We start from the raw sequence: 21,999 nt of genomic DNA on the forward strand, positions 1-21,999 counted from the left end.
GGCTCAGCGTGGTTATCACAGTAACTTGGGTCATATCTACTCAGACTTTCCTCATACTCATTTCAGGACTTAACACTTACCTCCTCATTTGCTAGGCCAATAGACTGGCCGAATGGAGGTAGGTCACTCTGTCTCCTGCCTGGAGTCCTGAGGCAAGTTAAGGCAGCAAATCAATCAAGTAGTTTGTATTTTTTGAGTACCTACTATGTGCAGAACACTGTACTAAGTGATTGAGAGAGAACAAAAAACAGAGCTGGTAGATCCGTTCCCTGACCAAAAGAGCAAAGACTATCCAGAGTACAAAAGTGCCTTGGCCCCTCTCCTTTGGGACTTAGGGTCTGAGACTTTCAGAATTTGGATTTGGAATAGGGCTAGCTTGGTAGCTAGCTTGAGTAGGCCAGGAGGACTGGAGTGGTGCTGTAGGGACCCTCTGCTGACCTGGTCCATTCTGTCCACTCCAGGGTACATCCAGAAGTTGTTTAGTGTGGAGACTGGAATTGTCTTGGACCCTTGGTCCATTTGGGAGTCTTCTGTGCTGGACCCAAGTAATCCAATCCCAAAACAGATTTCTAGGACTTCCCATGGCCTGTTGTTCAAAGCTTGTCCCTCCTCCCCATTCCTAAACGGAACTGGCAAGGCCTAGTGGAAAGAGCCTAGGCCTGAGAGTTAGAGGATCTAGGTTACAATTCCGGCTCTAACACTTGTCCACTGTGTGACCTTGGACAAGACCCTTAATTTTGCTGTGCCTCAGTTTCCTTATCTGTAAATGAGGATTCAATAGCTGTTCTCCTACTTAGATTGTGAGTCTCATATGGAGCAAGGACTGTGTGTTACCTGATTATCTTGAATGTACCCCAGTGCTTAGTTCAGGACTTGGCATACGGTAAGCACTTAAAATGTCATAATTATTATTGTTATAATAATATTAATATGAATTAATTAATGCATCATTATCGGACTCGATTACCTCTCTCAGGGGCGAGGGTGGAAGTGTCTACATTAATGGGTGGAAAGAACTCTGAAAAATCTAGAACACCATCCCATGAATCCCAAGTATTCTCCCCGGCAAACCCTGGTTCTAACTCTGGCTCTTCAGCTAATCTTTTTCTCAATCTCCCAGACCAAATCAGAAATCCTCATCCCAGTGGACATGTCTTCCCTCCTCTGTGGTCACAAACCTGGGATGTACCTAAATGTCAAATCTTGTGTATATCCCAGTGCTTAGTATAGTGCCTGGCACACAGTAAGCACTCAACAAATACCATTAAAAAACCCCCAAATCCAGTCTCTAGAGCTGTTTCTCCATCAACACCTTGAACCATACTTAATGCCAAACAGCAGGACAAATTTGTCATTGATGTGGCCCTGATATGCAGTTAGCTTTTTGTCCCCAATCCACTTTCACATTATCCCACTTTCTCTTCCTGTGACGGCAAAGAAATCTGCCTCTGTCACCTCTGAAACTGCTTCTTAGAGCAGCAGTATAGTGGATAGAATAAGGGCCTGGGAGTTAGAAGGTCATGGGTTCTAATCCCGGCTACACCACTTGGCTGCTGTGTGATCTCGGGCAAGTCATTTCACTTCTCTGTGCCTCAGTTACCTCAACTGTAAAATGGGGGGTGAGACTGTGAGCCCTATGTAGGAAGGGGACTATGCCTAACCTGATTTGCTTGTATCCGCCACAGTGCTTAGCACAGTGCCTGGCACATAGTAAGCACTTAACAAATACCATAATTATTATTATTTTTATTATCATGACAACTAGTTACAGTCATCTACCACCTCCATAGCCCCTCTGTTTTTCCCGGTAATTTTGACACCTGGAAATTTTTCATCTTCCTTCTCTTCCCCTAAATTGATTCTTGAGGACTTCAATATCCTAACGGATCTTCCTGAAGACCCATCAAATGCTCACTCCCTCCCATTCCTCAATTTCACAGACCTACTGCTCCACCCTACCTCACAGACTCACCAATCACTCAATCAACCAATCATATTTATTGAGTGCTTACTGTGTGCAGAGCACTGTACTGAGTGCCTGGGAGAGTACAATTTTTTTACTCTATTTATTTATTTATTTTATTTGTACATATCTATTCCATTTATTTTATTTTGTTAGTATGTTTGGTTTTGTTCTCTGTCTCCCCCTTTTAGACTGTGAGCCCACTGTTGGGTAGGGACTGTCTCTATACGTTGCCAATTTGTACTTCCCAAGCGCTTAGTACAGTGCTCTGCACATAGTAAGCGCTCAATAAATACGATTGATGATGATGATGATACAATACTGGGGTTTTAGTAGGCACCTTCCCTGCCCATAACGAGTTTACAGAATGGGGAGGACATATGTTAGATCCTCTGGATCACTTAGTACAGTGCTCTGCACATAGTAAGCGCTCAATAAATACGATTGATGATGATGGATTGTAAACTCATTATGAGCAGGAAAAGTATGTGTGAATTCAGTAGACAAGTGGTGGAACAGATATTAGAACCCGGGTCCTTCTGACTCCCAGGCTCATGCTGTATTCACTAGGCTACACTGCTTCTCCCTTTCTTTCAGCCCCCATATTCAGACTGTCACCAAATTCTGTCTTTTTCCTCTGTAATTTTCTAATCCTAATCTGGGTTCTAATCCCGGCTCTGCCACTTGTCTGCTGTGTGACCTTGGGCAAGTCACTTAACTTCTCTGTGCCTCAGTTACCTCATCTGTAAAATGGGGATTGAGACCGTGAGCCCTATGTGGGACAGGGATTGTGTTCAACCTGATTTGTTTATATCCACCCCAGAACTTGGTACAGTGCCTGGTACACAGTAAGTGTGTAACAATATCATAATTATTATCATTATTAACATTCCAGGGCCCACCCCTTCCTCTCCATCCAAAAGGCCACACACGCTGACTCAGGCATGGGTCATCCCGGTTTGACTGCTATATTAATCTCCTCACTGGTATCCCTACCTCTATTCCATGGACTCTCCTCTCTCCAGTCCATACTTCATTCTGCTGCCTGAAACATTTTTTTTTAAATTTTGTTTTGCATACATCTCTCCTTTCCTCGAATAGCTTAAGTGGTTGCCCATTTCTTTCTACATCAGAGAAGCAGCATGGCTCAGTGGAAAGAGCCCGGGCTTGGGAGGCAGAGGTCATGCGTTCTAATCCTGGCTCCATCACTTGTCAGCTGTGTGACCTTGGGCAAGTTACTTAACTTCTCTGTGCCTCAGTTACCACATCTGTAAAATGGGGATTAAGACTGTGAGCCCCCCGTGGGACAATCTGGTTACCTTGTAACCTCCCCAGCGCTTAGAACAGTGCTTTGCACATAGTGAGAGCTTAATAAATGCCATCATTATTATTTATTTATCTCAAGCCAATCTACTTAATGGGTTTTTTTCTCATTTTTCCCACTTCCTGGAATTCTTCTGCCATCGTTCATTTCCAACACACCACTGTTCTTCCCATCAAGGCCCTTCAGGAACCACATCTCCTCCAGGAGAACATTCCCAGCTGCCACTTCAGCCTTTCCATGCTACCTAAGCATTTAAGTCCTCACACAATGCTCATGTACAAATTTTATATACTCTATTAGTTCCTCCTATCTGTCTCCCTGGCTAATTGTAAGCTCCTAGGGGGCAGGAATCGTGTCTAGGAATTCTATTCTACTTTGTTCAGTGCTCTGCATATACTAGGTGCTCAATAAATGCAGTTACTTAACTGCCAACAATGGATGGCCAAGAGATTCATGATTGTTTTTAGTAGCTCTCACTATTGAACATCTTTGAAAGCTTGGAATTTCCTATGCTCCATATTTTCAGGTGGGGCTTTTGTAATAGCATCATCTTCAAAACCGAAGACAATTCCACTACTATGAGATGAGCATGTTAAGTAAATAAACAGTTCTTGGAGGAAAATGGGAAGACTAGACTGAAGAATGCCAAATTGTGACACCATCAGCACAGCCCTTTTCTCAGGTCTTAAATTAGACCCGTTGGAGCTCCAGGAGCACTTGAATAAGCAATCTTTGGGGAATTAAAAATTACCCAAGGAACCTGAAAGGGTTCATTCAGCTTTCAAAATCTCCTACAAAGGAGCTTAGGCACTGGGTGAATTGGGCTTTTCATTTGCTATTGTTAAATATTACCCTGTATAATTGTGATTCTGCCCAGGGATGTTCCAGAGGCCTTCTTGAGGTGGACCTTGAAGAAATCAGTCTATCAAGGGGTCAGGGCTAATTGTCTGGTGCTAACAGCAGCCCCATTGACAATGAATCACTGTCCTTGTATGTGAAGATGAGTGAGGAGACCCCTTTCCTCTCCATCCAAACCGCTACCCTGCTAATTCAAGCTCTCATCCTATCCCGTCTGGACTACTGCACTAGCCTTCTCTCTGATCTCCCATCCTCGTGTCTCTCTCCACTTCAATCCATACTTCATGCTGCTGCCCGGATTATCTTTGTCCAGAAACGCTCTGGACATATTACTCCCCTCCTCAAAAACCTCCAATGGCTACCGATCAATCTGCGCATCAGGCAGAAACTCCTCACCCTGGGCTTCAAGGCTCTCCATCACCTCGCCCCCTCCTACCTCACCTCCCTTCTCTCCTTCTACTGCCCAGCCCGCACCCTCCGCTCCTCCACCACTAATCTCCTCACTGTACCTCGCTCTCGCCTGTCCCGCCATCGACCCCCGGCCCACGTCATCCCCCGGGCCTGGAATGCCCTCCCTCTGCCCATCCGCCAAGCTAGCTCTCTTCCTCCCTTCAAGGCCCTGCTGAGAGCTCACCTCCTCCAGGACGCCTTCCCAGACTGAGCCCCTTCTTTCCTCTCCCCCTCGTCCCCCTCTCCATCCCCCCGTCTTACCTCCTTCCCTTCCCCACAGCACCTGTATATATGTATATATGGTTGTACATATTTATTACTCTATTTATTTATTTTACTTGTACATTTCTATCCTACTTATTTTATTTTGTTGGTATGTTTGGTTCTGTTCTCTGTCTCCCCCTTTTAGACTGTGAGCCCACTGTTGGGTAGGGACTGTCTCTATGTGATGCCAATTTGTACTTCCCAAGCGCTTAGTACAGTGCTCTGCACATAGTAAGTGCTCAATAAATACGATTGATTGATTGATTGATTGATTGATTGAATGATCATCAGATTTCTACTTTCTCCCCCTCTAGATTGTAAACTCTTTGTGGGCGTGGAATATGTCCGTTATATTGTTATATTGTACTTTCCCAAGTGTTTAGTATAGTGCTCTGCACACAGTTATTGCTCAATACATAAGATTGATTCCTCTGCACACTTGTAAACATGGACCTTGGATCTGGCACTAGAGCTACTTCTTGGGGTATCTGGTGCTGTTTTCAACTCTGCCTCTAGCTCTGCCAATTAGCTCTGCTAATTCTGTTGTATTGCATTCTTCCAAGAGCTTAGTACAGTGCTCTGCACATAGTAAGTGCTCAGTAAATACGATTGATAGAGGTTACAGCAGTGTGAGTAACCAGGTTGTACACTATAGTGGCATTAAATCATTTCTTCAAACTCCCTGTGGGGGATCACCTCACTTCTGCTTTCCATCCAGAAACTGATTGGGTATCTTACCAGATCGGCTGGTGAGTGGCCAAAGAGGTCTGAGGCAGGGATAGCAGTCCAGCATGTGCACCTCCCCACCCAATGGCCCCTTTTATCACCCTACTAGTACAAATTGGAGCCCCACCTCTATTAAGTTACTGGATGGAGAGTTGAAGTGAGGGGATTACCAAGCGAAGTGGTCAAAAGGAATTAGTTTAAAACATTGCAAAGACAGTGATAAAGAACGACAACATCCTAGGGGAGAGGAGAGAAGGAAGGAGCTTATAGAGGAGAAAGATCCAGAGATCCATAGGAGGGAGCTGTCTTCCCTGGACTTCCTTCTTTCCCTAGAGTCCTGGTTCTGGTGCTATAGCTGCTCTTAGTCACTCTCCTCACCTGGCTGGCCCTGATGAATTGGGCTGCAACAACAATCATTTCAATGCTGAGAGGACAATAGGTAGAATTTGAACTCTAACTGAAGGCACAGCGCCGTATTACACAACTGGGAGAATACAACAGATTTAGTACTCCTGATCGTAGCCCTCAAGGAGTGGAGGTTTTAAGGGGGTGATGCGCTAAAATAAATTGCAGTTAGGCGGAATTAGGGAAAGGAGGTATGTATATAAGTTATTGCTTATGTAATGGGGAATGCAAGACACGTCCATAAGTACTATGGGGGTATAGGGGAGTTGTGCTTACAGTTCTGCGGATCTGTGGAAGTGGCAGTTATGGGATATAAGGTGGGGAAATGAGATTAATTGAAAGCCTCCTGGAGATGTGATTTCACATCTTTGAAATAGGGGCTTGAAGATGGGAGAGTTGTGGTCTGTTGAATACAAAGGGGGAAGGAGTTAAAGGCTGTGGGGTGAGCAGAAGTCAAAGGTCTGTGGAGGAAGAGATGAGAATGAGCATAATGAGATTATCTTGAGAGGAACTAAGTGTATGAGCTGGGGGGTAGTGGGAAAAGAGAATGAATAAGTAAAAAGGAGAATGTTGATTGAGTGCTTCGAAGCCAATGGTTAGGACTTTCTGCTTGATGTACAGAGGAATTGACAACCACTGAAGGTGTTTGAAAACTGGGGAGATAGGAGCAGAATGACGTTTTAGAAAAATAATCTGGGTACAGACTGGAGAGGGGAGAGACTTGATCTGGGGAAAAAAGCGAGGAAACAGATACAGAAGTTAAACTGGGTTAAAACAGGTGCTTGGCCAGTATGCTGGCTGCTTGGATGGAGAGGGAGGGGCAGATCCTGGAAAAGTTGTGGAAGAAAAACTTAACAGGATGGACAAGATCTTGGCCAGAGTCCTCCTAGACTGGTTTTTTACCTTGTGCTTCCAGAGTTTCCATGAGGCTTCAAGTCACAATGGTACACAGCAGACAAATCTTTGCAGCACATCAGACTCAAGATTTCTCCACAGTGTTCCCAGCCCTCACAAAAGCATTTCATACCATTGGCTGATTTGAATTCTGGCAGTTACTGAAAAGGTTTCGCTGTCCCAAATAGTTGATCAAGATCCTAAGATTACTTCATGACAATATGGCTGGCTGCATCAGATTTGGAGGGACCACATCAGATTTCTTCCCCATCACCAATCGTATACAGCGGGACTGTACATGAAAGAGTAGATTTTTTTTGCCAGATGCACATATACATCAACTACATTAATCCATATTATATTCACTGCGGGAATGATGCGACACTCTGCTTTGGGTGGGACTCAGAAAGCAACAGAGAGTCCAAATAATAAACATGTTAAATGGAGCCCACTTCAAGGGAGAGGTGTGGACTAGAGTCCATATTTGGCAAAAGTATGCAGGCCTAACTCACCGAATGGCAAGAGACCCAGGAAAACCTGAGTAATATAGATGTACACAGCACCTCCACAGAGCATGGTCAGTGATGGGAGGATAGGGTGGGGAAAGAAGGAAGACTCTTAAAATGGACCCATTTTAATCTCACTGCAGTTAAAGCCAGACTGCTTGACCAGCTGCTGTTTTTTAAATGGTTGAATTTGTGGAAATACACTCCTTTGCATTGGGGAGTGAGTTGGGTGGGGAGAAGTATGTCTCTGGCTAAAAGGCATGATCATGTCCTCAGTCTCCTCCTTGTCCTATGCAAAACAGTAAACTAAGAAAAAACCTCTGGTTTCTAGGTCACTGCTGTGTGAATGCCAGCTGAGTATAATGCAAGGCCTGTGGTTACCACAGTTTTCCTAAAACAAGGATCTGCTAAAATTACCCTGAGATTTGTGTTGGAGACAAGGTTTGCTACACTGAATACCATTCTAGTGTTTATTTACCCAACTACTATGTCTATAGTCTTGATGTTACACTGAAGGAGCAACCTGATGTTTAAGGTATCCAATGTGTGGAAAATGAGCAGAGGAATTGATCTGCTTTACTGAGGTAAACCTCACAGATGTGTTTATTTCTAGAAAAGGTGATTAAAGCCATTCTCTCGTCCTTTCCCAGTTTCATTATACGAATTATGTAACGATCGGCTTAACAAACTGACATGAAACTCCCTCTTGCATCTTGAGGCCACAATTTAGGAATAATATCATGCAAAAGAAAAACAAAGGAACTACTTTTTAAAATGCTATTCTCTTTCATCCAAGACAGTGAGAAAAAGAATTGTGCATTTGACGATGAAAATCATCATCTGAAGGCTAATTTTCTTTCAAAAGTCTTCTCTCTGTTATCATTGCAAAAATGAAAGGAAAATGGCTTTTTAAAAAAGCTTCTCATAGGGAACACTTGATAGTCTTGAGAACATTTTCTTTAATGTTGTATGAAGGATCTGCCCCTCTTGAGGCATAATAATGTGCTTAAAATACACTTAGCAATACCCTCTGGCTAAGAAAAATATTTCCAACCCATATACATTTTTTAAAATAAAATCCCCATTTAAATGCTTATTTTGACTTTCTGCCCAGGATCAATTGCAAAAGCGCTTCTGTTTAGAAAGCATAGTTCAGCCAAAATCCAACTTGTTTTTCAAGAAAAGGGAACCAGAGGGGGGGAAAAAGTCTCATAAGACATTGAGCAAGTGTATATGTGTATTTTTTATTTGGCAAACCATTATTCAAAGCCAGTATTTCCCTAAAAAGACAAAACGTTCCTGTTAACCTGAACACACAAACTTATATACCCAGCTGATGTCATGCTCACAAAGGCAGAGGCAGTACTGTCTAAGTGGTAAAGGTAAGAATGGGCAGACAGATAAAATCAAACTGTTAAGAGACTGTCTGTTTGATTTAGGTACTGTCAGCCAGGCACAAAGCTATGCTGAGTATTTACATAGTTTTGCTCACTGCCCCATTAGAGGAGCACTGTGACATGGTGGAAAGAGCACAGGCCTGGTGGGTAGAGGCCCTGGGTTCTAATCCTGGCTCTGCCACCTGCCTGCTGTGAGACCTTAGGCAAGTCACTTAACTTTTCAGTGCTTCAGTTTCCTCATCTGTAAAATGGGAATTAAATACCTGTTCTCCCTCCCTCTTAGCCTGTGACCCCCATGTGGAACAGGGACTATGTGTGACCTGAATATCTTGAATCTACCCCAGTGCCTAGAACAGTGCTTGGCAGGTAGTCAGCAATTACAAAATATATCAATTATTATCATTATTCTATGTCCATCTATCTTCCCACCTAAAATCCAAACACCTGAAATGGCTAAATGCTTTCAGAAACACTCTATTGCTCTCTCCTCCCTGTGCTATACTTTGGGAAAATTATTATTATCATTATTTGTTAAGTGCCTACTATGTGCCAAGCAATGTTCTAAGCGCTGGGTTTGATACAAGTTAATTAGGTGGGACATGGTCCCTTTCCCACATGGGACTCACAGTCTAAGAGGGAGAAGAGGCTCTGAATCCCCGTACTGAAGATGAGGAAACTGAGGCACAGAGAAGTTAAGAAGTCCTTTAGAGTGTAAGCTCACAGTGGGCAGGGAATGTGTCTATGAACTGTTAGGGTGTACTCTCCCAAGCACTTAGTACAGTGTTCTGCACACAGTAACTGCTGAATAAATACAACTGATTAAGTGACATACCCAAGGTCACACAGCAGGCAGCAAGCAGAGCAGGGATTAGAACCAAGGTCCTCTAACTCCCACGCCCAAGCTCCTTCCATAGATCATCTATATCAACATCTGCATCACTGGCAAAATTGGGGTACAAGATAGGTGACCGGCCCACGATCACACAGCAAGGCCATGAAAGCAGTGGAGAGGGAGACATATATTACACAGATCTCCGATTCACCCTGACTAGCACCTCTCTCTGACAGCTAATTCTCCTCCATTTCTCCAACGCCAGCTATGCAACTTCCAGTCACAACTTCCCAAACTACTCATTTCCAGACCTTTTAATCCTCTGCTTCTTAGCCAGCTCAACACACAAGGTATGACCACCAAGAGTTAAGCCCTTCAGGGAAGACACAATAGCCTCTGCAGTGACCTTATCCTTGTAATCAAGAAATGCCCTGTGTTGAAGTCCTTGCCAATTGAGCCGCCAAGGCACCGCATTACGTTCCCTCAGAACTCTCTTTAAATGGCTTACTCTTGCATCTTGAGGAATGTTACCCACGTAAACAGTGGTAGCAACAGCCATTTCAGTTTTCAAAGTTAAACCATCGGTTCTCGAATCAACGTCTTCCACTGGAGCAGACTCAGCCTCCCTCCGTGGAGTCTTAGGTGCAGTTCCAGTGATGATTGCTTGCTTGTTTTTTCTTTCTGAAAGGTCAAATTGCTGGTCTCGAAGGGTGACATCTTTCCCGGCCTGCTTCTCCCTGAAATGAAGATTCTTTAAGATTGGGATTTGTTCCATCATTTCGTAGCTGATCTGAAAAATTAAAACAGAAAGCAGTTTCGGCATTTCCTGGTTAAACCCAAAGGGGAGACTCCAGCCAGATACTACAGAACTGAATCCTCATGTTGAATGGTGATTAGCAGTGGCAAAGAGATCCACACAGTCTATTGGCCAAACCAGGTTCTCTGATCGGTGGGAGTCCTAACAACGGATGGCGGCAAAGCCTCGGAGGGTAAGGACCCTGTATTTACAAACCATTCACGTGGAATGTTATTTAGCTGAAAACAGTGGTGCTGTCTGGAGCCCCAAAGGGATCAGGAAGGTCCAGGCAGGAGCCAGGGTTCCCTGCAGCCTCTCTGTGGCTTGGAGGGGAATACGAGAGAGGCTTCCCTCAAGTGAAGTACAGTCACATGCTCAGATCACATCAGCAGGAAGGGGGTTCCCCCTCAGAGCAGGTGACAACTTTATCAATCAATCGTATTTACTGAGTGCTTACTGTGTGCACACTACTATACTCAGAGCTTGGGAGAGTACAATATAACAGTGTTGGTAGACCTGCGCTTTCTGTCTTCGACGATCTTATAGTCTAGAGAACTTTAGACACAACTCACTTGCTAAATACAGAATCAAACAATCACATTTACTGAGCACTTACTGTGCACAGAGCACTGTACTAAATGTCTGGGAGAGTAAAATATAAGAGTTGGTAGACACATTCCCTGCCCACAAGGAGCTTACATAAACAAGGTGAATCCAAAAGAAAGCTTACTGCCTCGAAGTGAGGCCTTCTGGTTATGTCTGATCAAATGGCAAGAGGTGGCACACCTCTGATTTCTTATTTCAGTTTGACATTTACAGTCAGTGCTTAATTCATCTGAACACATTTAGACTCGACTTTTATTAGCAAAAAACACATGTTAATAGTATAAAGACTGACCCACTTAAAACAGCAGTCAATGTACTGTCTTTAAAGTGGACCTATTTTAAATGGGTCATCTTATATTCTAAAATGAATCAGCCATTATGCATATGGCATTATTCCCACACATCAACGTAAATGTGTTCATTTACTTATTTGTTTCTTGGAATGATATGGTGTCTTATGAACATATTCAAAAATGGCTTAATCCACCTCTGGAATGAACAAAGAACATTTTTTAATAGTGCACGGTAGCAGAACTGCTAAGGGAATAAACTTAATCCAAATTCTGTTTAGGCTAACAATTATTCCGGTCCATCAAAACTGTTAGATATTACAAAAAATACAATCTATAGGAATGATGTGGTGTCTTATGAACATATTCAAAAATGGCTTAATCCTCCTCTGGAATGAACAAAGAACATTTTTTTAACAGTGCACGGCAGCAGAACTGCTAAGGGAATACACTTAATCCAAATTCTGTTTAGGCTAACAATTATTCCGGTCCATCAAAACTGTTAGATATTACAAAAAATACAATCTATATTTTTTAAAAAAGCCTTAAGGGCAATGTCAGAAAGTCTTAGACCAAACATGGCTTATCCTAAAATAGATACTGGGATGTTAGAGGACAATTCCTGTTAAAAAAAAAACAGCCAACAAAAAAAGTACAGTTCATATAGGGCTCAGCATAGTTTACTAGAGAAAATACATGTTCGCTGATCCGCATGGGGCTATGCGGACATCCTTGTCAGTTCCGGTGTGCTAATAAGGCTTATACCAAATGCCAAGTTAATTTTAAGCTCTGTTAAAAAGAAGAGGTGGGGATTGGGGGAAATCAACAGTTGCCAAATGGAAACCGAAAAAAAATTAACAGGAAAGGAAAGCGTCTAAAAGGGTATTCCAAACAATAGAGGAGAAATATAAATAAAACTATTTTCTAAAAACGCACAAGACATTGTTCTTAAACGATTCCAGGACCAACTCACAAGAGTCAAGAGTGAAGGTGACTGCTGCACCTTTGGCTTAGCTAAAGCTCTGCAGAATTATTTAAGGCAAACGCTGCTTGCGGGCTCGCTCTCCTCTTTTCCATCAAGAAGGCTTGTGTACTTTCACTGGTAAATTCATAGAGAGCAACTGCTGTTGCTCCCTTTCTTATATTGTCATCAGCTGAAAATTTGACATCCAGTGGGAAAAACTGCAAGGATTAGGAGTTAGTGCATCTCCAGAATCCTTTCACACATACATTCCACTGCCATCCTGGAGTCCCTCCATCTCCTGCCCCTAAAGGGAAGGCAAGATATGAGCCACAGTCAAACCCAGGGGCTGTTCTAGAAGTTCCAAGAAGAATTTCAAAAGCAAAGCCAAGTCTTCAGTCATGCCTCATTTAGAATACTATGTATAGCCTGGCCAACATGCTTAAATAAGGTCAGCAGCAAGTTAGATACAACATGTTTACCAGAGGTGGCTGAAGGGAACTTCTTAGGCGGGAAGAGTCTTCACTTTATATTTTTATTCATCTTTGAGAGGAGACGGCTGACAGAGGAACCCAACTGAGCCTCCAGTTTGATCCGCTTTAAATACGAAAGCAAAGGCAAAAAGCCCGGGAATGGGAGTGGAGGGTCCATGAAGAGAGATTAAAGTAAGAAACACTAGTAGAACCAGGATGTGATTAACATCTTAAGAGTTATTAAGATTCATAGGAGTCCTCTCCTTTTACACTGAATGATGGCCAACTATCTTTTATATTGTAAACCCGGAAAAGTTCACATCTTCATTCAAGCTCTGGATATCAGCTAGAACTCTTCCATCTGTCAGTGGAAAAACATTCTAATGATTTAGACAGTCAGTAGTACTCACTGAGTGTCAACTGGGTACAAAACATTATAGTAAGAGCTTTCTAGTATAAGCTAAAGACACAGGTTCTGCCCTCAAGGATCCTAAAACAGAAAGTTAGCACTGCGGATACAATCTGAGTGAAAGCATTCAAGCTACATGATTTCTCTATCTACCCTCTCAAAAATCAAACTTTGCTGCAGGAGATTTAGATATCAATCTAGAAGACCGAGTAGAAGCAGGGTGGCCTGATGGATAGCACATGGGCCTGGGAGCCAGAAGGACCTGGGTTCTGATCCCGGCTTCATGACTTGTCTGCTGTGTGACCTTGGGCAAATCACTTCACTTCTCTGTGCCTCAGTTATCTCATCTGTAAAAGGGGGATTAAGACTGTGAGCCCATGTGGGACAGGGCCTGTGTCCAACCTGATTATCTTGAATCTACCCCATCACTTAGTACAGTGCGTGGTATACAGTAAATGCTTAACAAATACCATGGGAAAAAAAGACCAACTGATTTCTTCAACCAAGTCTTACTGTAGCTGTATAGTGCTTACTAATCACACGTTAGTACAAAAAGATTGCAAAATAGCTTAGGAAATATTACTAGAAAATGTGGAGTTCTTCAAGAACTCCATAGTTGATCAGAATGTGTGATTTCCCAGTACGTGGAACTCATGGTTTTGACTTCTGCAATCATAATTTTTCAGGAACGTACTTATCCAACTACTTTAAAATCAATTTTTGAGCTGTTCTGTGCACCTTTAAGAACTGAAGTGTAGTGTTAGGTTATGAAAAAGTAAAACTCTTGGGTGTTGGGGGAAGGAAAGGAGTTTAGACTATGAGCTTTTTGTGGACAGGTAACGTGTCTACCAACTCCATTGAATTGTTCTCTCCCAAGCATCTAGTACAGTGCTCAGCACACAATAAGTGCTCATTAAAAACTACTGATAGAGCTGAATATTTTTGCATCGCCTCCTTCAATCATAATACCTTCAACACTAATGTAGAGCAGATCCCCCATTCCACTTGCTTGCTATTGTACTGTTTCGAGGTTAAATGCCATCCAATTCCCATCTTCGGATATTGTTGAATAGTTTTTTAAAAAAGTTGGAAATGTTTGCCGTAACTGGGAAGAGCGCAGAATTACAAAGTGGGGCCATGTTTGTTCGAAAGAACCAATCAATTAATATTGAGTGCTTACTGTGTCCAGAGCACTAAACTAAGCACTTGGGAAAGTACAATAGAACAGTATAACAGACATATTCCCTGCCCGCAAGGAGCTCAGGTCCTCACCACACAAGAGAGGGTGCAGAGCGTGTTTGTGTGGAGGGAAGTCTGCACATGGGCTAGAACAACTGGAGGCTTTTAAGCCGCTCAGAAGGCGACACTCAGAAGCAGCTGGGGCCTTTCACCACATATACCTCATACATACCTGGAGCACTTGGGATCATGCCACTAATGAAAAAAGATGCAGCCCCTGTCCTAGAGGAGCTTGGAACTCTTCCACTTCAGAACCCTGTCACCATGACCCCACAAAATCGTCCACAGAAGTACAAAGGGGGCAATGACTAATTGCCATTCTAATAACTCCACTCCCACCCTCAGGCCCTTCTTACAAACAAATGAGAAGCAGTGTGGCTTAGTGGATAAAGCATGGACCTAGGGTTCAGAAAGACCTGAATTCTAACCCCAGCTCTACCACTTATCTGCTGTATGACCTTGGACAAGTCAATTCACATCTCTGTGCCTCAGTTACCTCATCTGTAAAATGGGGATTAAGACTGTGAGCACCACGTGAGACATGGGCTGTGTTCAACCTGTTTAGCTGATCGACCCCAGTCCTTAGTAAAGTGCCCGGCACACAGAAAGCACTTAACAAATACGATAAAAAGAAAAATTGAAAAAAAAAAAACCTGCCAAGAGTTCCATGTGGCCGGGTCATAGTTCCCAAATGTTCTGGGAGCCAGGTGGGTGGGTCTTGTGATCATTATTTTGGCCAGCCTTGGTATCAGTATGGTAACAAGCTGTGTTTCCTAAACAGAATTTTAAACAGAGGTGGTCCCAGGGAACATAAATCAAGGGAGAAGAGTCTTCATTCAGACTTTTCTACAGCTGAGACGGGACGTTTCGTGTAACATGAAAATACATCTTTCTTGCTCTCATCATAGAAGTCTATTTTTATTCATGGCTGGCAAATGCACAAAACACAATCAACAAGACTAATGGTTTTTTTTTAAAAAAAATCACAAAATTAGGGTCCAAAAAAAAAACTATGCATCACCCTCTCAGCTCCTCAATCATGCAAAGATATTAGGTTATGCTTTTTTCAGAGATACAAGCATAGTCCATTTTAATACCAAAGTTCTAATTTCAGATGCATCTGGTCATTTGTGGGTGCAAGTGTAAAAGGGCTCTCACAATCTCTCTTCAGTAAAGACTGCCTCTTAACATTTGCCAGAAAAAAAAAGACTTAGACGGAAAAATTTACCTGACTAACATGCAGCTTTCTGTATTCAGCCAGCTGTTTGCCATTTTTATATTTGAAAAATGACTACTCTCAGCTGATTCCTGGAGTTAGTCACTCTGCTGTGGCTGACGGCACCTCCCTTTCTTGGCCAACTGGACCTCTAGACTACTGTCTAGTCTTCAGCCTTCTTACCCCTTTTTTCCTGGCCAGCAATTAGGAACATTTGTTGTGCTTTGTTAATTTTCCATTTGAAATGAAAGCGTTTTACTTATTAAACCAGACAAGAAAAACATTTTTTCTATTCTCCTGTAACTAATCACTCCATCAAACCAAAAACACTCTTTGGTAAATTAATTTTCTTCTTTACTACAATCACTGGTAAGTGGAGCATAATACATGCCAGTCATTTATGAATGCATCTTTCCTCAAAAAGGTCAAAGCAGCAAATCTTCAATCCTATACTTAGTCAAAATTCAAATGTGAATCAGAAATTCAGCTCTGAAATAAGTTACAGCTACATGAAAAAACATCTGTTTTAGGAGACAACCAGGCAAAAAAGCCATGACTTTAGTTTCAAAGGTGTGTCAGATTTAAAATAAAACAATCAAAAGAATAAGCGCTCTTCCAATGAAGCTGGTGTAGTGATATGTTGCTATGTGGAGATCAAAATTGTCTACTTTTGTCCAGTAGCTGGAAAAGAATCTCGAGTGATGTATTTCACTGTGCATGTGACAGAAGCAAAGGGCAAGCTAAAGAAATTCACTCTTCTCCAAAACTGTTCATTTACTGTCACAAACACCTAATAACATCTCTATTATTATTAAGCCTAAATCTCCTGGTGAGAAAGGAGTTAACAGCTTGGGAAGCAGCATGGCCTATTGGACACAGCACAGACCTGGGAATCAGAAGGACCTGAGATCTAATCCCAGCTCTGCCACTTGTTTGTTGCGTGACCTTGGTCAAGTCACTTAACTATTTTGTGCCTCAGCTACCTCATCTGTAAAATGGGGATTAAGACTTTGAGCCCCTTGTGGGACACAGTATGTGTCCAACCTGATTAGCTTAGTACTTGGTCTGGCACATAGTAAATGCTTAACAAATACCACAAAAAGCTTACTTTTTGTAGCTGTACGAACTTCTCCTGGCACCAGATACACGTAGATCTCCTAAAATCTACCCTTCATTGTGGGCAGAGGACGTGTCCACCAACTCTGTTATAATATACTCTCCCAAGTGCTTAGGACAGTGCTCTGCAGGCAGTAAGTGCTCAATAAATACCACTGATGATAGAAGGATGATCCAGATGAACCTCAAGTTATGGAAAACTTGTATTATAGTTCGCGCATCTTAATCGACACCTTTTGCACAACTTATTCTTCCAACATCACATCATGTACAATCCAGATGACCACACATTGTTGGAAGAATGTTTCCTAATTCCCTAATAGTGTTCTGCCCAAAGCATGTAGTGAGAATGTGCAGTATGGGAGAAGTGACTGTACCGCATATCCCTACATCAGAGGTATGAAAACTTCAGAACTGGGGCAGCAAAATCCCCACGCAATCCACCTGAACGTATCGGCCATATGCTGTTCCACCCAGCAATGCTTGCTCTGCCCAGGCTTCTACTGTCGGCAACTCTGAGAACAGTCATGATCATATTCATAACACACAACCGCCTTGGATTTCTGTAGCACTTTCATATCAGTTACCAGCTTTTTCCCCCACAACAACCAATGGTGTATTATCTCCATTTCATAGCTGAGAAGTCTGAACGGAGATAGGGAGTGACCTGCCCAAAGTCACACAGTATGTCGTAATAGAGTTAGGCCTAGAACTGGCTCTCCAAACTCCCAGGCTTGCACTTCTTCTCTTCTTTCCCAGAAGGAAAGTAGAAGCTGGCTGGGATGACTGAAGTGAGCAATAGCAGATATCCTAGACAAACAGACCCTCTTCTGGTCCAGCTGATACCTTGCATCTACCCCAGCGCTTAGAACAGTGCTTGGCATGTAGTAAGAGCTTAACAAGTACCACTATTATTATTATTTCACACACACGGATGGGCGTATACAACAGCCTAGCATCATTTTCACTTTCCAGCTTCCTTTTCCTTTGTGGTCTAACCAATCAGAAGAGTCCCATCAACTGGTCCTTTTAATATTCAGTCAGTTACTTAGATGGGCAGCATGGCCTAGTGGAAAGAGCATATGTCTGGGAGTCAGAAGACTTGGGTTCTACTCCTGGCTCTGACACTTGCTTGCTGCGTGACCCTAGACCAGTCACTTAAATTACCCGTGTCTCAGTTTCCTCACCTGTAAAATGGTGATTTTTCCATTCAATACCCATACTCCCTCCCACTTAGACCACGAGCCCCATGTAGAACAGGGACTGTTTCCAACTTCATTATTTTGTACCTGCCCTAGAACTTGGTGCAGTGTTTGGCACATGGTGCTTAACAAATACAATTATTTTTAAATAGATTTTTTTGAGAAGCTCTGTGTAGGTACTTGGGAGAATACAATCAAAGTTAGACATAGTCCCTGGCCTCAAGGAGCGTTATTTCAAAATAAAAATCTTAGAAAACTTCTGAGAACTTATGAGAGCCTTGGGATGTGCCACTTGCCTTCCATTCACAAATAATATGAAATATGCAGTACTTAATTTTGCATGCATTTAAATATATCACCTGTACAAGACTGTGACTCCTCTAAGGGCAGAGACCATGTCTCATGTTTTGTACCTCAATTTTATAGTACAATTCTACGGCACATAGCTCCTGGCCGGGCATTCTGGGAGAGTGTATACTGTACCTATCCCAGTACAGTATGTGGTACATATTAAAGAAGTGAAAGAGTACCACTTAAAAAAAAGTTCAGTAACATGACAAATTGATTACAAGATTTTACAGAAAACATCTTATCTGGGTCAACCCTTTCAGTTAACTCATACTGCAGATGTGGGGTACATTTTCAGCACCAAATTATTTCAGGTTGAAGTCTATTCATGTTTACAAGAAGTCTACTTTTAAGAAGCCCGAGGTTGAACTTTATTATCTCATAAGTCTTGTTTCCAGGCTGAGGCTAATTTCAATTTTTTTCTCCTTTTGATTAACCAATCATTTCAATGAAATAAACTCAATATATTGTGAACATATGGGTGAGAAGCCTCATTACTTAAGAGTGTTGAATAGGCTAAGCTTTTAATATGTTATTATAATTTTTTCTTGAGCTTGGAATGAGGAGATGACTAAAAATTCAATTTAAAAAAGGAGAAAGCCGTCAAGTTGGGAAAAATCAAAGCTTCCTTTTTTCTTTAACCAACTCCATCTCTCCTGACACAAAAATCATCCTTGAACTTCCTTCTGAGGGCAGTCACTGATCTTTCAGAAACTCCTGAAGATGAGAAGCTGGCAGTTCTGCAAGAACAATCTGAATGTTTAACCTTAATCATCACTAAAATGCATGCATTTTGTTTCCTTTTCATTGTCTCTCCCTTGGGCATAAGAGCAAGAGAGAATAAGGCTGATACAAGTCAATTAAAAAGAAGTAAAAGCTTACCCTCAAGTCCAACCCAACACACTGATGGCTGTGAGATCTTTTTCAGTGATTTTTAATTTTAAAAAATCCCTTTAACTATAGGTCCAACTCTATTAGAAAGTGTCACTTGTGGAGTGTACTATTGTGAATTAAATAGGTACTTGCCACTGTACGGATTTGAGGACAGCCTGATTCCTGCTGAACATTAAGCATCTAAGTCCAGTTCAGTCTGGACCTCACGAATGGCCCAGAGGATTCAGAATGGTCCATTCACTTTACTCAACTTGGCCCTACCGCTGAAGTTTCAGATTACTCTATGGAGGGCCTGCTGAAGTGATCCAAAACCCTGTTGGGACTTTTAGAATCAAGCTGGTATCTTGGACTGAGGCCAACAAGACTGGTTTGATTTACTACATTCTACCCCTGCTTCATTCAAAGAATGCTACTGGCCAATAAAGATCCAGCCTTAAGTCAGAGTGTGTCGGATCTGGGAAGTAGAAGCCAAGGTCAGGACTCACCTATTTTCTTATTTTAGAATCAGGATGAAGTCTAAAATACTACCCCAGGCTTTTTAGAAGAGGAAAGTGAGGAACAAGTTGGGATTATGATGAATGAACTGAGCAACTGTTCTTTGAACTTTTAGAGCAGATTTAAGTGATTTTCACTTATATGCCATGGATTCTTCTGCCACTTCTGACAGATGACAACTGTGGATTCTTTTTAAAAACCACTTATTTCCCAAGATGGCTCGTTTTTCTCGGCAGTCTGAGTGAGGATCTTCCACAAGCCAAATCTTGCTAAGATTGAAATGCTAATGGGGAAGCAGTGTGACCTTGTGGAAAGAGCACAGGCCTAGGAGTCAGAGGCCTTTGGGTTCTAATCCCAGCTCTGCCACTTAATAATAATAATGATGGCATTTGTTAAGCACTTACTATGTGCAAAGCACTGTTCTAAGCACTGGAGAGGATACAAGGTGATCAGATTGTCCCACGTGGGGCTCACAGTCTTCATGCCCATTTTACAGATGAGGCACAGAGAATTTAAGTGACTTGCTCAATTGGTGGAGCCGAAGTTTGAACCCATGACCTCTGACTCCCAAGCCCGTGCTCTTTCCACTGAGCCATGCTGCTTCTCACACTTACCTGCTGCGTGACCTTGGGCATGTCTGTGTCTCAGTTCCCTTACCTGCAAAATAGGGATTCATTACCTGTTTTCTCCCCTACGTAGACTGTGAGCCCCATGTGGGACCTGATTATCTGGTATCTGCCTCGGTACTCAATAGGGTGCTTGATATAGAGTAAGTGCTTAATACCAAAATTATTATTATTATTAATATTGAATATCATTCCCTTTCTTTTATGTAGAGATAATCTCAAACTATCAATAGGAGGATGCTTCTAATTTCATTTTAGACTGCGAACCGGTTGTGGGCAGGGATTGTCTTTCTTTGTTCCTGAATTGTATTTTCCAAGCCCTTAGTACAGTGCTCTGCACACAGTAAGCACTCAGTAAATACGGCTGAATGAATGAATGGTGGCTCAATTTATTTATATCAGTCAGTCAATGGTATTTATCAAGAACTTACTGTGTGCAGAGCACTGTACTTACTGCGTGCAGAACACGAGAAGTAGTGTGGTTCAGTGGAAAGAGTCTGGGCTTGGGAGTCAGAGGTCATGGATTCCTGGCTCTGCCACTTGTCAGATGTGTGACTTTGGGCAAGTCACTTCACTTCTCTGTACCTCAGTGACCTCATCTGTAAAATGGGGATTAAGACTGTGAGCCCCAAGTGGGACAACCTGATCAACTTGTTTCCCCCCAGCACTTAGAACAGTGCTTTCCACATAGTAAGTGCTTAACAAATACCATTATTATTATTATTATTATTATTACTACTAAGTGCTTGGGAGAGTACATTATAACAATATAACAGACACATTCCCTGCCCACAATGAGCTTACAGTCTAGATGGGTCTGTTTCTAAGAAGCATTTGATAACTACAGATCTAGTTTTGTCCACATCAGTTCAAACTCCCATTTAAATCCATGTTAGTCTTGTCTAAAACAGCAGCCAATATCAGTCCTGGGATTTTTTTTTCATAAATCTCCACTTAAAGGTGGACGCTGGGGTAAACCCTAGTTTTTAAGAAAAATGCCAAGGGATTTTTTTTTAATGTCCCAAAATGTGGGCAGAACCTCATTTTTTTTTCCAGTTCTAAACTGCCTCTTGTATGCTACAACCCTACTGAGGCATTTAATTGGCACTCTTTGAGGTACACACTAAGCCATTTACATTTATTTCTCATTTATTTTTACTATGGGCAAACATAGAATGAGTCAAGAGTCTGGCCACAAGCAGCTCTCCTCAAAGCCAGGTGCAGGGAAAGGTGCTCGTGGTCAACACTGGTTGGCTCTGTGTGTCCGTAATAAACAGATGTGGGAAGAAAATGTGAAAATGTTAGAGCACTTCATTAGATTTTTATATTTTGAGGTGGCCACAGTTAAGTCTTCCACTTCCCAGGATTTCTCTGAAAAAATAATCTCTGGAATATTCAAGCCTGGGGTGATAGAAAAACATGAGCAAAAATGCATATTTGTGTAAGCAATTTATACCAAATTAAGCACAAATCCTCAGGGATAACGTGTAGCCCTTAATGTTTTCCCAGTAATCTCATTGTTTTCAAGAAGAGAACGCTGAGTTTCAAATAAGTCCTTGAGCTATTGTTTTTGGTTGATGAACTTTCAGTGAAAACTATTTTACAAATTACATCACCATCCATTCTGGAAAGAAAAATGAAAATGTTTAAGCTGAAGCTGTTGGCCAAAAACATATGCAAGTAGTTTTTTCATCCAGTGCCTCATCATA

The 21,999-nt window shown here is 42.1% G+C and overlaps 1 protein-coding gene across 2 annotated transcripts in view; it reads right to left on the reverse strand.

Annotated features, from left to right (window-relative positions):
* Window positions 1–9,610: 9,610 nt before the first annotated feature.
* Window positions 9,611–21,999, reverse strand: part of MTHFSD (methenyltetrahydrofolate synthetase domain containing) — a 31,744-nt gene continuing 19,355 nt past the window's right edge. For both annotated transcript variants that reach the window (XM_038753927.1, XM_038753926.1), the window contains exon 8: window positions 9,611–10,409. In XM_038753927.1, coding sequence (XP_038609855.1) covers window positions 9,915–10,409 — 495 coding nt within the window. In that variant the 3' untranslated portion in view covers window positions 9,611–9,914. The remainder of the gene's footprint in view (window positions 10,410–21,999) is intronic.

The sequence above is a fragment of the Tachyglossus aculeatus genome, chromosome 11, assembly GCF_015852505.1.
Source record: "Tachyglossus aculeatus isolate mTacAcu1 chromosome 11, mTacAcu1.pri, whole genome shotgun sequence".
Lineage (NCBI taxonomy): Eukaryota > Metazoa > Chordata > Mammalia > Monotremata > Tachyglossidae > Tachyglossus > Tachyglossus aculeatus.